Consider the following 16883-nt stretch of genomic DNA (forward strand, 5'->3'; position numbering starts at 1 on the left):
ATCTAGGCGATGAAGTAAATAAAGTTAACAGTTCAGCTAATGTTAGAGATTTTTAATTCATATTTCCAAATGTGAATTTAGTGTAACTTTTTATCTCGTAATAATTTACAATTTTGAGTTCAAATCAATTTATTTGGATTGTAAGTTATTTGAGATATTTTTACTGTATCACTTTTTTTGATATAATATATATAAGATAAAAATACAATTGAAAAGATAAAAAGGTATATTAGAAATTATAATGATAATGTAAGCAAATATATTTAAAAAAATAATCAGCTGTCCAAACAAACGTGAACGTAATGTGCAAGTTTTATCTCACAATTGCGGGTTAATTGTGTGTTAGCATGCAAAATTTTTTAAAGAAAAAAAGGGGACACGATTGCTGGTATGACCCAATAAAAGCTTGCAGGGAAAGTTTTTTTTTTTTTTCCTTTCAAAGTCCAAAGAGCTTGAATCAATTTTTGCGAGAAAAGATTGATTAAAAAAAAAGAGAGAGTATACTGTGCTTAACATCACATAACTGAAGTTGTTTTAACCACACGAGAAGAACAACCTTTGATACCGAACCAGTTGTAACACTTTGGGATACCCCCAAAAAAAAATATATATATATATATATTGGTTCAAAACATGTAGTACTATTTAAGCTGGATGATGAGTAATTATTCATTTATTTGCTGCCTTACAGAAATTTGAAACTAAAATCGGACTAGTTATTAATGGCTGGAGGAGGATCGCCGCCTCCTCATAAATGAAACGCTACTCACTCCCCACATTGAATTGACTTGCGAGATGAGAGTTCATGCCTAAATACCAACCAATTGAGATGAGATCCAATGCCTAAATACCAACCAATTAAAATCTGATCCAAAGTACTCCACGTTTTAAGAAAATGTATACTGTGACCTATAATCACCACAAGCCAGAAGACTAGAACTGGGCCATCAACTTGATAGATGGATCAGAAAGATACTCCACTATTCGTACAAATTCAAAGAGATTACACGTGAACAATTGCGTGCCAATGAGAACTGGAAATCAAATACTCCACCATATGTCATTGCATTAGCCAAAGTATATGAACATCAAACCAAACCAATTACTACGAGCCATATCTTACATCACTTCATATTTAACAAGATACTTCACTCCCACCTTTAATAAGTTATCCACTGGTCATAGCATCCCCAGAATCCTACTTCCTAATATCTATGATCTCCTACCCTATCTATATATCTTCGCCGTAGAGAGCCCTAAAATTCCTGGGACACGGAGCCGATCTCTGCCTTCCCACCGGCAGCCTTCTTGGGCAGCAGATTCTGATGAATGTTTGGCATAACCCCTCCATTGGCAATGGTCACAGCTCCAAGCAACTTGCTCAACTCTTCATCATTCCTCACCGCCAACTGAATGTGCCTGGGTATGATCCTGTTCCTCTTGTTATCTCTAGCAGCATTTCCAGCAAGCTCCAGCACCTGAAAACAATTCCCAACTTTACAAATTAAAAAAAAAAAAATCTGGAAACATCACTACTTACTTACAGGAAACGAGAGAGCTATATAAGTTCCGAACCTCAGCTGCAAGGTATTCCAGAACGGCGGAGAGGTAGACCGGTGAACCAGAGCCAACGCGCTGGGCATAACGGCCTTTCTTGAGGAATCGAGCAATCCGACCGACGGGGAACTGGAGACCGGCCTTCTCAGATCTGGACACCGATTTGGAGCCTTTGGCCTTGCCTCGGCCGCCACCGGTGGATTTGGTTGCTGTTGTTATTGAGCTCATGGTTGCTGAATGACAAGGAAAAAAAAATTAATAATTAGTACTGACTTTTCTCCAGAGGTGGAGGTTGAGATTTTTTGAAATTGGGGAATCCGCGGATGTGGGATTGAGGTTTGAGGGAGGGAACGTTGGGGCGTTTATATAGGAGAGAGTGGGGGAGGCATTGTCTACTGCGATTGGTTCATTTGCATTTCACGCGGATTGCCAACCTGGATGGATCCTATCTCTTCTTTAAGGTCGTTCACGTGTATTCATCTTACTGGCTAACATAATTTCACAAGGATTGCCAAGCTGGCTTCGACGGAACGATTTCCCATGACATGTTTTCAAAAAATTTTACTATAACAGTTTTTAACTTTCATTATAAATATTTTTTGAAACATTTAATATATCATATGAATGTAATATTTTTTGAATTATTTTTATTTATACATTCTTATAATATTATATTTTCAAACTTTATTTTTGAAAAAATGACCAATTCACATGGAGTAACTAATTTTATATTTTCCCTCCTACAATTTCGTTTTGATTTAAGATTTTTGCAATTACCGCCGATATTCAAAGATTGAAAGTTACGTGGGCTTGCACTTAGGCCCATATATCACAGCGTGGATCTGGATGGGAAAAGGTTGTTTTGCTAATTGGATTCTGGACAAGCTCCAGCCCAATTTCACTTTAATTTTTTGTATGTCGTTTCATTGTCATATGCATGTGGGATATAGGGTGTGCCCAATTTCCCTCCAAGAATTTTTTTTTTTTTTTTTGCCAAAAAAAAAGAAGTTATGAACCTTTCACAAACAAATAAAAAAATAAATTAAAAAAAAACCTCGAGCTATTTCCTTCTCTTGGTAATAGGGATTTACAATTACAAGAGAAGGATGGTTGTTGAGGGAACAAGCTCTGCTTTGAGACTTTTCAAATTAGCTCTAGCCCCATGGGCCAGGAGGCACAATGCAACCTGCATATGACCGGCCTCGACCGCCAGGTGAAGTGGGGTGTATCCGGTATCATTCACCTGATCCACCTCAGCTCCATGGTTGATCAGGACCTTCACACTCTCTATCCGACCCTTGAATGCAGCTCTGTGCAGGGGAGTCCAACCATTTTGATCCCTGGAATTCACATTCGCCCCTTTGCCCAAACAATTCTTGATCGCTTCCACGTCGTCTTCCGTCGTCGCCGCTCTATGCAAATCATCGCCTAAACGTAACATACTGTACATATGAGTCTGATCCTCATCCTTGGCCAGATCGAACGCCGTCTTTCCTTCTTTTGTTACAGCATATTTAGCGGAAACTGAATGCTCCAACAAGAATTCGACGGCTTCGACGTGGGCTTCCCGTGTAGCATAATGAAGCGGAGCCCATCCTTTGCCATCGACGACATCAGGATCGCTCCCTTCTGATACAAGAAATCGAACAACGTCAAGGTGTCCGCGATGGGCAGCTAAATGAAGAGCAGTTTGCCCCCGGGAGTCAGTCGAATTCATATCAATATCTGAATAACCCAGACACAAGATTTCCAATATGTCCAAGCGGTTCATAGCCGCCGCATCGTGTAAAAACAGATCAACCGAATGCTCCATTGAATAACCTGACTCAATCAAGACCTGGACGACACCAGTATTTCCAGACTTGACGGCCAGGGACATGGCGGATTGCCCCTCTTCGTCCCTGTCGTTAACATCTGCACCGGCTTCAATCAGGGCGGACGCCACGTCCGCGTTTCCGCGCCTGGCAGAGCACCGAAGCAGCGAATTGAGCTGCCTTGTGTCGCACCAAAGGATGGCTTTGGATAGAAGAAAAGCGACTTCCAGGGACTTGGGCGAGGGCGCGAGAATCAGAGACTCCACCACATGAGGTCCCACGAAGGAGACGGGGAGCGTAGCATCCCTGAAGATGTGGGGGCCCGGTTTGGAGAACAACTGGCGGAGGTCATCGTGATGGGCCTTTCCCGTGGGAAGCATGGATGACCGGACGAGGACGCTGTCTAGAGGTGAAGAGAGGGGAGGCTGGTCAGAATATATAGCAGTCGGAGTATGAGATAAGGAAAGAGTGAAAGCGGAAGTAGAAAGAGGTGGGATGACGGAGAAAGGTTGCGAGAAGTTGAAGAGCGATGGGTTGGTGGTGGTGAGAGAAACGGCGACGGACATGGTATGCATCAGGTTGGTTAACTTGAAGGTTGCACAGCATCTTCGGCCTCTGGCGAAGGGCAGGCAGAGTTCTTGCAGGTCTGGCTTCACCAGTCGGTCCATGGCCTTGTTTGCCTGGACAAGATCTGGGGCTTGGTTGGGTTTGGAATGATTTTGGTCAAGAAAGGAGGTGAAGAAAACGAGTGCAACATGATCACGAGAGCCATCTTATTTACCTATTCTTTTCTTTTTTTTTTATTGGTTAAATAAAGGAGGGATGAGTAAGGAGTGACAGTGACGGGAGGATCAATTTGCTTTCTTTAATTTAATGCCTTGGATGATTCCGTTATGTTATTTTGTCCATCTCTTTCTTTTTTTCTTCTTTTTAATCCTCCGTTTTTTCAAACTAGTTTATAGCTCAACCGTGGCTTTCTGATTATAATTAACATACGCTACTTTTTTTTTTCATAATACTATAAATGTCAAACAAATCCGTTTAACTACACATAAATATAAATAAATTATCCAGTAATATTCATTGAATAAATGAATATAATTGATGATTTACTAAATTCAGTTAACTCATTTAGGATTAGTTTTCAAAGCCTCATTTGTTCCCCCACCGCCTTTTTCTTCTTCTACTCCTTCTTCTCCGCCAGTCCACACAGACGACAGTTTAATTGTCGACCTTGACTTCCATTGTTCTTACGCATGCGTGTGCGCTTTAAAGTTTAATCTCCTCGCTTAAGTATCAAAAGTATTCCCATTCCCAAGCCCCAGATCATTGTTCATAGCATTGCTTCGTTATGAAATCAAAGTGCCTCCATAATTGAGTGAAGATAGAACAATTTGAATTCAGGGAATCTTTTATTTTTTCATGCATTAATATTGCCGAAACCTTGCATATAGTGGAATGTTTTAATTTTTGAGCCTTAACAAATATTTGATGCATTTTTTTACGCAGATAGATATCCTACTTAATTTTTTTTTTCAGATTCTTCATTTGGACATGCTGTTAACTACTTTTGTTTCGTTTATTGTTATTATTTATTGGTTTTATTTTATCATTTTATTTTCTCCTAGTTTGTTAACTTGCTTGTTTTTAAGCATTGCCGATTTATGACAAACTTTAACCTCTTTTATTACCTTCCCAAAATAAAATTTTAAATTCACACATAAAAAAAAATGCTAGGGTTCAAAGTTTTTGGATTAAGTTTTTATGTTCAATTCATAGTACTTGGTTCAAATTTTTATATTCTTATTGTTAAATTATTAAATAGCATGTAATTTGCAACATAGAGCACGGGATGGGAGAAAATGGTTATTAGGCTTATTAAGTAGTACAAGTAAATATTAAAAACTAATGACGGGTGCAAATGGTGGTATAAATTGATACTTTAGTTTGCAAAAATGAATTTAAATTAATTTACAAAAAGTTAAAAAAAACAAGTTGCAATTAGGTAATTGGGTTGTTCAACTCATTTTTTTACTAATATATTTATACTCATCTAATTAAATGAATATAAATGAGTTGATTCACGTATACCTATTACCCATTTCAATCCACCAAAATCACTCATTTTGACACCTCTACTTGTAACATATACGCGTATGTATAACTTAGAGCTACAGACACTTTGTCTAAGACTACAATTGCAGTTATTCATTGTTCTAGAGATGGCAAATGGGAGGAATATGGACTATATCTAGATTGTCCTTTATTAGACAGGGGACAAATGTGAGTTGGACTAAAATGGGTTTAACCCATTTTGATCCCGCCCAAATACCTAATAAATCCCTTTTTTTTTGTCAAAAAAACTCTTTATTCCTCAATCGTTTCCTTTTTATGTCATTTAAGTTTACTATTTATTTAACTTTGTAAAAGTTCCACGCTCTTCCTTATATATATATATATATATATATATATATATATTGTGCAATAATTTTTCAAACTAAATCAAATTCACTAGATATTAAAATCATAAAAGACCAACTTCATATGAGTGGATGAATTTTTTTTTTTTTTTTTGTTTCTTTTGAGTTCATGCTGATTGTATGCATCCATCAGAAGAACTACAATTGTAACTGTTTGACGTTAAATAGATAAAATTCTCCGTTTTGATAATTCTTGGGTCTGATGGGCTATAATTGATGATGGAGTGTAGAGATCAACAACTCCACCACGGTTGACCAGACCCACCCATCTAATTGAGAAGGATTCCCCGTTAAAAGAGTACTAAGAAAATCATGGAGATGGTTGGAATTCGACGTGCAACTACAGTAATAGACTTCCTGTCACGAGGCCAATTTGGTGGGAGGCAGCTAAATCAATTAGAGATTCAGAGTACTATTGACGTTCTCAGTTTAGATACACATCTTTTGACAGAACAAATGATCAGGGGCCTTTTTTATACGATCATACTTCCATAATCCTGTTTGTGGAACTTAGGCCCGTTTCGCAAATGAATTTTTTGGTGTGTTTGTTAACTTATTGACTGTAGAAATTTTTTAAAAAAATTTTTGATGTGTGTGTGTGTGTGTGTTTTTTAAAATATTTTGAAGTGTATAATTTTGAGATTACTGTAATTATAATTTTTAAAAAACTTATAGTAAATAAACTTGACAAAAAACTTGTCTGCCGGGGGTTTGGGGTTGGGTTTATAAGTCCCTGGGAGGACCTCAAAAGTTGCCGGCTTTTGAGGTTTCTTTTGGGATTAGATTTATATTTCTAGCTTCCGTCAAAAAAAAAAAAAAAAAAAACAAGCAAGCGATGGTTAACTAATTAACACTCTTGTTACTCATTGATGAACTGCAAAAAGGTCTCTTTTGGGGCTGCCATGATGACAAATAAATGTGAGTTGTCAAGTTTTGTATGCTAGTGTCATCCTACCTTGCTCCGAAAGGGATGGAATTATTTGTTTTTGATAAGGAGAGGGATCAGAATTGACTAATTCAATTATTTGCAAGCGCTATCTATATTGATCTGATCAAGTGCTAAATTAATTTAGCTTTTCCCAGAAATAACCATCCCCCTTCATATTGAGAAGTGCGAACCAAAAATAAAAACCGCCCCTTCTCATTTTGGGAAGGGTTCATACTTCATAGCACGCTTAGAATTTTTGGATTATTGGGCTTTGGGTCTATATATTATGGGTTCGGCTTAAGGCTCTCAAGGTAGCAATCTGACCTGAATGATATTCAACAAACACCCACATGTATATATATATATAGATGCATGCGCACTGAATTTCATGTGCAGGACTTTAATCAAGATGGGTCTAATGAACTGTTTACTAGCTAATTTGAGCTTTTGTTTAGGTCCAAATTCTGCTGGGTCCAAGTAATTCACACGGTTTGGTCTCAATATTTTCGTGCTGAGGTCAGGTGTATCCCGCCCAATTAATAGATCTAATCCTGAGAGAGTCAAGGAATCCATAAAAGTCTGCCCCATAGATTATATTGATGGATCATTCCAAGAGAAAAACAACTGACATTTTGATGGTTGGGTCAGGTTCAGCACTCATAATTGGACTGTGCTCCTCTATCATCTTGATTGCCTTGTGGGGCTTCTCATGTGGAAAGCATTGCTTGTGAAATCGGTCTGCTTTTTTTGGACTGGGCGGATGGATGGTTATGCGGGTGCCCATCCTGTCTTCGGCCGATGCTTGAGTTGGCGTTGGGCTTATACCAGATATCAATTCGACCTTCAGCGTGCTCAGATGGCTAGCCATGAGCCTTTTTTTTTTTTTTTTCTTTTCTGGAAAAGGAAAAACCAATTTCATACTACAAGGCTTCTTTGCAAGCCAGTCGGGGACGGGGACCATGCCACGGTGTTACAAATCATAACAAACCCAAAGAATTTTGAGTAAATATTAGTGCATATGCTGTTACCGTTTCATTCATGATACACGTGTAAAAGTTGAATTTTAAATTCAAACTCTACTTGATTATCATTCATTTAATGCTGATAATACACTGTCAATATAAGAAAGATTAATTCAAAAATTTGATGCTAGAGAAATTAGAAGGCAAACCCTATTAATTAATTAGATTTTAATGTAATACGTGTTAAATCTATATTCGTTCTCTATTCACTCGGATGCAACTAATTCATAATACACTAGAAATGAAAAATAGAATACTTGTCGGACGAGATTTGAATTCCTGAAGCAACAAACAAACATGGTGATTAGTGACCCTAAAGCTAGCTTACTAACTAGAATGAAAACCGGAGAAACCTCTAATTATGCACCACGTACACCTGGAATATTAATTTCAATTTGCTGAAGAAAAAGAAAAATGACGAGCCCATCTTCGGCTGCCCCGTCCCATAAACGTCATCGTATACATATAAAAAAAAAAATCTTCTTTTTTCTCACGTAATTTGGAATGAAATATCAGAGACGTGTTTGTGGATTATATATATATATATATAATATGGACCTTTACATGGGAAAAAAAAATTGTTAAAACTATTGATCAGCTTGACTTCTTTTTTTTTTTTTGGTTGGGATTGTTGTAATTGTGGGGGGATTTAAAAATAGTAGCAGTAGCTAGTTTAGAAAGAATAATATGTTAAACTGCTAGTAGCCGTATAAGAAGATGCCTCCAAAAATCAAGTTCAATGAATTGAAGGAAAAGCCTCTCGTTGGTAGTTCGGTTGGAAATGATCGTCTGTAATTACAGTAAAATGTCCTAAGTTTGACCCTCACGTGCTACTGTTGTTGGGTATCTTTGGAACAAAGCTCTGCCCAACCTGAAAAATCAGCCTCTAAATCTGAAAAAAAAAATAATAATAATGAATTGAAGGAAAAATATTTGACTGAATTTATGAACAATACCTGACCAGATGGAGTCGTCGGATATCTCCAGTGACGTAGTATTTCCTTGTCAGTTTCGTCTTGCGTGTCAAATTTATCTTCCATTACGGATACACGTTAACAGCCACGATTTTCTCGACGGACTGACCTACGAGTAAAATAAGAAAATCGAAGAGTAGGGTCGCATCGCATGAATGGTGAATCCATAAATTAACTCGACGGCCCGGAGCACTCAAACTCGAAACGAAGAAAGTTCATTCAAGGTGCATTTCACCTGGCTGGAGAATGCAAAAGTGTAACGCATACGGGAGTGTATTTATTTTCTACACGGCAGGGCGCCGACTAAAATATATTCTCTCGCATAATTTCCGCATACAACAATTAATTTGTTTTACGTGGACTTGCCGGAACTCTGTTAACCTATTCACTCCCTGTTAACGACAGACATCTCATCTCAAACATCTCTCGTAATATCAGGTAGAAGGTAGATCTCATCATTCCATCAATAGGCACAACTATTATAAATACTCATCTAATACTCCAAAATGGAAAGCTAAATTTAACCTACGTATTCAATTCCCGAACTGTATCTAAATTAAACATCAAAGTGAGATCATGGAACAAGACCCCGTCTACTCCTCGTTTGACAAGCGAGTTTGTGCATTCGTGACTCGACTTGTGCAACCAAAATTCACCGAGTCACTTTACAAAGAAATTTCATTGAATTCAAGAGCAGACATTAAACAAGTAGTATTATCTTTTTTTTTTCTGATGAAGTGGGTGTCCGGATCAATCTTTACGAGACTAACTAAATAGTATTACTTACTACTTATGTCTCTCCGCCTGGTAGAACCAAGTACCATTTAAATCTCCGAAGTAACTGCAAAGATGCAATGCATCCTGATTTATGGGCAGGTAGTAATTAATACTCTTCGGCTTCCTCCGCTGGTTTCTTCTCAGGGAAACGAGTTGCCTTGTTGCGTTGGCCTCCTCTGAGCGATCAATGAATTTCACGGAAGTTACAGTAGCAGCAATCTTTTTTCTTTTATTGTCTCAGTCAAGGCTTTTGTTAATGCGTCAGCATCACCAGTTCCAAGCTAGCGTGAAAAATGAAATGCAAATGTGATTAGCACCAGCACTTCATTTTATTCTGAGACTGATTGCCGGTACGATACAAGTTAGAGAGAGAGAGAAAAGGGGCCGTGCGCGGGTATGCGGTGCTGCTGACTGTGTCCATTACCGCTTTTACCACCACTAGTATTTTGACCCGTGCATAGCACGGGTTATATTTCAAATCAAAATAATATTTTATATATTTATATATTGTAGTATAAAATAATAAATATATATATAGACTAAAAATTTTAAAGAAGTGTATGCATAATATTTAAAAGAAAATAAATTAATCGATAATGATTTACATGATAAAAGAATTATTAACGCATTTAAGGAGAGGGTTAGATTAGGTAGTAAGGTGAAAAGAGTTTTCTAAAAAAAAGTCAATTTATCAATATCCGACAAAACATATTATATTATACCCATATATCAAAACTTATAATATAAAAAAATAAATTATAACCAATTTATTTTCTTCCATTTTTAGAAAAAAAAAATCTTTCTCCTGTCTTGTGCCCCTAAAATTGTTGATTGCATTTAGATTAGCATTTTTCATAAATTTTAACGTATATTTTTAAAAAAATTCTCCATAATATGTGTTTTTAGAGTTCTCAAAATTATTAAAAATCACCATCATTTCTCTTTTCTCTTATATGCCAACTAGTCATCAGATGCCTCCTACGACTTTCATATATTCTATCATGGTACCACTCTCTCTATTATTATTATTTTTTTGTCATTTCTGTCATATCCCTGTAATCTCCTTTCTTCTTTTCTACCTTTTCCGGCCATCCTTGTCACTCATATTTCTTCTTCAACCTTTCCTGCTACTTTTCAACACCTCACCAATTTCTTCCCTCCCCCCTATACCTAATCTCTAAATTCATATCCCTGCGACCCAATATATTTAACTTTATCTATCACAATGAAAATATAAAATTAAAAATTAATTACAATGATTGCAATTATTAGTATCTAAAAGTGGAAATGAAAAATTGATAATTTCTATAATATCCTCAAGTACTACAATCAATATATATATATATATATATATTTAACATAGCAAATACATATTATATATGAAGACAGCAATAAGAATACAGAAAATAATTAATGATACCAAAACTTATCTTTAGTGTTTGGATTTTGCACTCTTATTCAATTCTAGTGTCAAATTTGGGCCAAATGTATACAAATTAAGTAGTATTTTATGGTTGGATGTTCTATATCTTTTTCTTAAACTATAATATTACTTTTTAAAAATTTTTTGGTAGAATTGGTGTTGTTATTATCATTATTTTTTTTATAAAAAATGAATATTTCAAAAAAAAAATTCCATTTTAAAAGGCTAGTAGTAATTTTTTTTTATTTAGTGATTTCATAATTTGGATTTCATGAATGGTACCATTCTTGATTTTTTGAAATCCACGACATTATTTTCTTTTGTTTTCTATTTAGTTTTCCCTTTTACTTAGGATTACCAAGCTTAAAGATAAAATATTATCAGTTACTCTTTTACTTTTACTAAATCTGACAATATTTTCTTTTTATTTACCCTCCCACTAATAAACTTCAATCCAAATTCTTATATAAGCGGAGCAACTACTTTTTTTAAATTAGAAAGGTATGGGGGCCACTTCTTATTTAAGAAAATGTTATTTGCACTCAATTTTTGTATTATTTGCAATTCCATCATTTGTTTTATCATATAGTTTAATTAATGAAAATTATATGATCAAAATGATTATTGAAGTATGAATAACAAAAATGGAATATAAATAATTTTACTTATTTAAATTAATAAGAAAGCATGAAAGGATATTATATTTGTTATCTCTTCTTATATTCTTATAGAAGTTTTAATTGTTGTAGAATCATAAATAACGCAAGACAATCGAAAACGTGATGGGTTGAAATTCAAATAGGATAACATGCACATTAACCAACAATTTGAAATGAAATGATTTTAAAAAGTAACCAACAATTAAAGAGTAGATGTGGAAGTTGAGAGAAATATATTTTATAAATTAAATTAAATATGAAATGCTAGAAAAATGGAATCGGTAGTGGGAATTGGTTATGGCATTAGAAGAGTATAAATGGCAATATATGGCATTGGCAAATTCGCAAATTCTTGATTGGAAGGGTTTTAATTGTAGTGAGAAGGTATGTGTGGAGTGAAATTTAATTTGAGGGCTAATAAGGATAACAACATGGAGCGGAAAGAGAACTTGCGCAATCTTATGATTGAATTGGAAGAGTTTTAATGTAAATGAAATTATTAATTGGAAGAGTTTTAATTGTAGTGGAAAGGTGTGTGAGGAGTGTTAATTGGAGTAAGGTGTGTAAGGAGTGTTAGTTGGAGTTAACTTATTGTTTGAGGGAAATGTGAGAGTGTTAGTTGGAGTTAACTTCTTATTTGAGGGAAACGTAGGTATGTAATGTGCCCATGATATTTTTTATGAAATAAATTAAATGTAGAATGCTAGAAAAATAGAGTTGAGAGTGGAAAAGCTTGTGAAGATTTGTTGCTAAAAATTCTTTCTTAAATTTATATAGATATAGATATATATGTACAGATGGCCGTGGGCTTCCATTTTTGCGGTTTTGCAAAAAATTGACCGACGAGAGAAAATTGACAGCCAAGCTTAAACGAGCTTTTTTCAACTTTGGTAACACCGGCATTGGGATTGGGTGAGAAAACAAAATTAATATGATGACGTGACTAGGTGACAGCAGTGCTTCACCAATCAGCCCCCCATTAGATCGCAAATCTTTGGGAATCCCAATGGGGGTTTTAAGTCAAAAGCGTGGGATCCCAGTCTCAATTGATGATCATCCACTGGTCCAATTCCAACCTGTGGAGCCTAATTATTGTTTTTGAGAAAAAGAGATTGGGATTTGAGTGCTGCTGATTTTCTTGCGGTTCCCCCCCCCCCCCTCCCCCTCCCCCGGCTCTTTTGAGGGTTTCTTGCATTAGGACTCGTGCAAAATAGTAGTACCTCCCCAACCTAATCTTTGAGCGACTAAACAGCACACGCCCTCCTCTCATAATCACATGCCAATCGGCAATTACGTACACCTCCCGTATTCATTGTATTTATACGCCCGGAACAGTTTGACTATTTACTTCTTTTTTTCCTTTTCTTTAATTGGGCTAGAGACTTTCTATTTAAATTTCCATATTTGTTTTTTTGTTAAAAAAATTAAACCAAGAAAAGTTGACTAACTGGTGGAGTTAATTTGCCCCACCAACGAAAAGGTTGACCGGAGAACAGCATCCAGATACTCCACTTCCCAACTGTAAATTAATTAAGTCCGGGCTTAGCTGGGTTGCAAGGGATTAGCTCTTAATTAAAGAGTTCAGTAATAATAAGAATCATCATCATCATTCTGAAGCGTGCATGTGCCACAGCATTACATGCATTGCATTCAACCAAAGAATGGATCATCATCCCGAAACGGAAAGAAAAGGAAAAAAAAAAAAAAAGAAACAAAATTCAGAGCGAATCAATCGGTAACAAACTATCGCATGACGTTTCTAATTACGTGCATGTACGTATAGAGCTGAGAAGCCAAAAGAATCTTTCAGCTTGCGATGGCCGGTGATGGAAAAAAGAGCATCAATTAATTAAAGAGAATATTGAAGACGAGAGAGTCACGCACGCGTCTTTGATTGTTGTTAAACAAAACCGCGAAGCACATCACTACTATTATTATTTTTAACGGAATTTGTAATTAAAGAAAAGCGTAACCCACGTTCATCAACTGCCTGCCACAGTACACGAGAAAAGGAGGTCGTGTTTACATTTACATGCATTGCATCGCCTAGATTCTGTCTTAATTTGCACAAAAAGCTGAAAAGTTTTAGCTTAATTGATGATTTTTTCAGCCATCAATTAAGACTCTTGTATCTGAGAAGATGGATTATAATATATATATATGTATATATCCTTAATTTTGGGATGGCCTGGCTTGCATTATATAGTAGTACTATATAAGAAGACTCGATTCCGGTGCTTGGTGGGGCACGCATGAGAGAAAGACAAAAGTCCAATGAATTAATTGTCTTTACGGGACGGGACAAAATGTCAAAATGTCGTTGGTCGTATGAAGATTACAAGAATTGATGCTGAGCAGGAAGCAGCCCAAGAAAACGGTGCATTTGACTGCTATAATGCACTGTTGTTGAATCAGAACAAGGGAACCCCAAAAAAATAAATATATATATATATATAATAAATAAAGATTTTTCAGAAATTGGGAAAATATTTTATTAACAGTCTGACTGACTCTACACTTAAAATATTTTCCCCACTTTCCGAATATTGCTTTTTTTTTTTTGAAGGAATTTCTGAATACAAAAAGAACCCGTTATTACTCGAGAGAGAACATGCATGTAGTAATTCTTCTGGTCGACTCCTTCAGGCAGGCGTGCTGTATCAATTTGTGCTAGAGCTGCAAACGAATCGAGCCGCTCGCGAATCAAGCTCGAGCCGGCTCGAGTCAAACTCGAACTCGAACTCGAGTTCAAAATATTAAGCTCGTTAACTCGCGAGTTTGAGTATATATATATTTTTTTTATTTTTATTTAATAATAAAATTACGTATATATATTTTTTATTTTCATAGTAAAATTACGTATATATTATTAATATTTTATTATTTATTAAGAAAAAAATATTATTTTATTTATTTTTTTTAAAATAAAATAATTATTTTTTATTTTTTTGAGCTCGAGCTCGGCTCGACTTGATTCGAGTCGAGCTCGAGCTTGAAAATTGCCGGCTCATCGAGTTCGAGTTCGAACTCGAGTTTGGTAAAATTTAGTCGAGACTCGGCTCGATTAGTTCAAAACTCGACTCGACTCGTTTCCGACCCTACTTTGTGCTAATTAATCATCCCGCACGGTCGGTCGGCTCGCTCGCGCTAACAGCCTCGTCTTTCCTTGTTCACCGGACCGATTACAATACAACGTAAGATAGGAGTAGGACTACGAGTTCTTAAATCAGCCCAACACTAGTCGCTTTTGTCTTTTTTCATCTGACTTTAATATAATCAATCCTCTGTGTTGTGTAAAATTACTAAATCAGACTCCGACATAGAGAGTTGCGTGGGATTTTTTTTCCGTTTCTTTCCAGATCAAAGTGACATATATAGCCAGGCGTCTCTTGCTTTCCTATTAGACTTTTAAGAGCCAGCGGCAATTGCTTTGAAAATTGCAAAGGATGAAAATGTGCGTGAGAAGATGACAAAGAGAGAAACAAGATGCAAAAGGACAAGATGACAAGCACAGTGGAGAAAAAAAGAGTGTGGAAAATAATTCGATTGGAGCGCGACAGCAGAGGCGGATGTAGCACTTAATAATATTTTATTAAGTTATACTACTGCTACTGCTACCAATAATATTATTATTATTTAATGGAGGACCTTTGGTGGGATATTGACCCAATCGGCACAAGAAGCCAAATGCTGTTCCTAGTTGTTGACCTAACGCACAAAAAGCCAAACTGGATGTGGGCCGCCGCACCCCTCTCTTTTTCTTTCCCCATCCCCACCCGGCCACCATCTTTTTGAGCTTTCTTCTGCCAAGAAAAAAGAAAAATTGGAAAATGAATGCCGAGGCCTTGGAATTTTATGGCTCGATACGCAAGAAAGCGGAAAAGGACAAAGAAGGAGGAAAAATCAAAACTCAAAACTGCGGAAGGGAAGGGACCGGGGTTGGGTTGGCGTGGGGCAAAAAAAAAAAAAAAGAAAGACGACTACAAGAAGTATGAACGAATGTATGATACTGGTACAAGGATTGACTTTGGTATATACATACATATATGTACACTGACTTGGTGGAATTTTGAGGGCAACAAAGTTTGGTATGCTTTGTGTGTGTGTGGCACATGCTTAGCCACCTTCACAAACGACAACCATATTTTGCAACCTTTTTGGTTCTGGCGTGCTGCTTCTTTGTTTCCCAGTCTCCCATCCCCCACCCCCACGACGCCACCCCAGCCTCCGATGAATAAATGCCTCCAAGTACAATCAATAACTCAAACAGTAGCAATAATGTAATTGTTGATTCTCCAATTTTCTTTTGTCCTGTCCTGATACACATTCATTCATACCAACTAATCGATTTAGCTTTCTTTTTTTTTTTTGCACTTGTTGTCCCCCTTTCCTTTTACCACCAAAGAGTAGCCCACAAGGTAGCAGCGCTGCATTCTTTTCTACACTAAAAAGTACTAGTAGTAATTTTTATTTGGAATAGAATAGTATAAAGTACTACCATCATAGTTTGTTTTTAAAAAAAAAAAAAAAAAAGTAAATACTCTAAGAAGTGTTTTACTAGTATAAGAAGATGGCGCGTTAGATTTTAATTTAAGGGTCCGGGTTGGATCCAAGTACAAATATCCACTTTGGCTTGGTGCACTTTGTTTCCTCGCTTCCGCTCCGTGGCACTACTACCGGAGGCTAGTCCGGTGGTACTTCAATTAGTAGTTAATTTAACTGCTGGTATAATAATATAGTATGCTCTGCCTTGTCTTTTGTTTTGTCAACTTTCTTCTTCCTTTTTCTCTCCCGGCGGCCATCCTCGGTTGGTTCATCTATTCTTCTACCAGTGCAACTTTCGGTTATGCCCCTCGTCCTCGTCTTTTCATATTTCAACCAGGCATTTGGTTTCGTTGTTCGTGAGGACCCCGCTTCCACCTCGTTTTACCACTCTCTCCTTCTCTACCTGGTATAGCCCATCTCTCCCTTTTCCCCATCCAAAATGAAAAAAATCTAGTACTCCCTCCGTCCCATTTTGATAGTTCTGTTTCTTTTTTCACACAGTTTAAGAAAAAGTAGTTAACTTTGTTGGAAAAGTAAATTTAGATTGCTATTTTCCTAAAATACCCTCACATTAAATATAGTACAACTTTATGGGAACTTGAATTGATGGTAAAAAAAGAAAATTAATTCTCATTAAATAGGGTAGGATTATAGTAACAACTACTTACATTGAATAAGGATATTTTAGAAAAATTAAAATATAA

At 36.4% G+C, this 16883-nt stretch overlaps 2 protein-coding genes across 2 annotated transcripts; both read right to left on the reverse strand.

Annotated features, from left to right (window-relative positions):
- Positions 1-1035: 1035 nt before the first annotated feature.
- On the reverse strand, positions 1036-1896 carry LOC113734145 (histone H2AX). Its single transcript, XM_027260505.2, has 2 exons — positions 1576-1896; positions 1036-1478 (listed from the first exon to the last, which is right to left on the reverse strand). Exons 1-2 carry the CDS (start codon positions 1783-1785, stop codon positions 1257-1259), a joined length of 432 nt encoding a protein of 143 aa, XP_027116306.1. The 5' UTR covers positions 1786-1896; the 3' UTR covers positions 1036-1256.
- A 703-nt stretch (positions 1897-2599) lies between these two features.
- Positions 2600-4152, reverse strand: LOC113743475 (protein VAPYRIN-LIKE-like). The gene has a single exon (XM_027271498.2). The coding sequence runs from the start codon at positions 4037-4039 to the stop codon at positions 2651-2653; it is 1389 nt and encodes a 462-aa protein (XP_027127299.2). The 5' UTR covers positions 4040-4152; the 3' UTR covers positions 2600-2650.
- Between the last annotated feature and the right edge of the window lie 12731 nt (positions 4153-16883).

The sequence above is a fragment of the Coffea arabica genome, chromosome 1e (assembly GCF_036785885.1).
Source record: "Coffea arabica cultivar ET-39 chromosome 1e, Coffea Arabica ET-39 HiFi, whole genome shotgun sequence".
Taxonomy (NCBI): Eukaryota; Viridiplantae; Streptophyta; class Magnoliopsida; order Gentianales; family Rubiaceae; genus Coffea; species Coffea arabica.

Excerpts from the sequence above, each read along its gene's own strand:
- LOC113743475 (XM_027271498.2), bottom strand. The coding sequence starts at position 4,039 with ATGGACCGACTGGTGAAGCCAGACCTGCAAGAACTCTGCCTGCCCTTC.
- LOC113734145 (XM_027260505.2), bottom strand. The coding sequence starts at position 1,785 with ATGAGCTCAATAACAACAGCAACCAAATCCACCGGTGGCGGCCGAGGC. Across the intron at positions 1,479-1,575 it reads TGGAATACCTTGCAGCTGAG|GTGCTGGAGCTTGCTGGAAA; the intron begins GTTCGGAACTTA and ends AATTGTTTTCAG.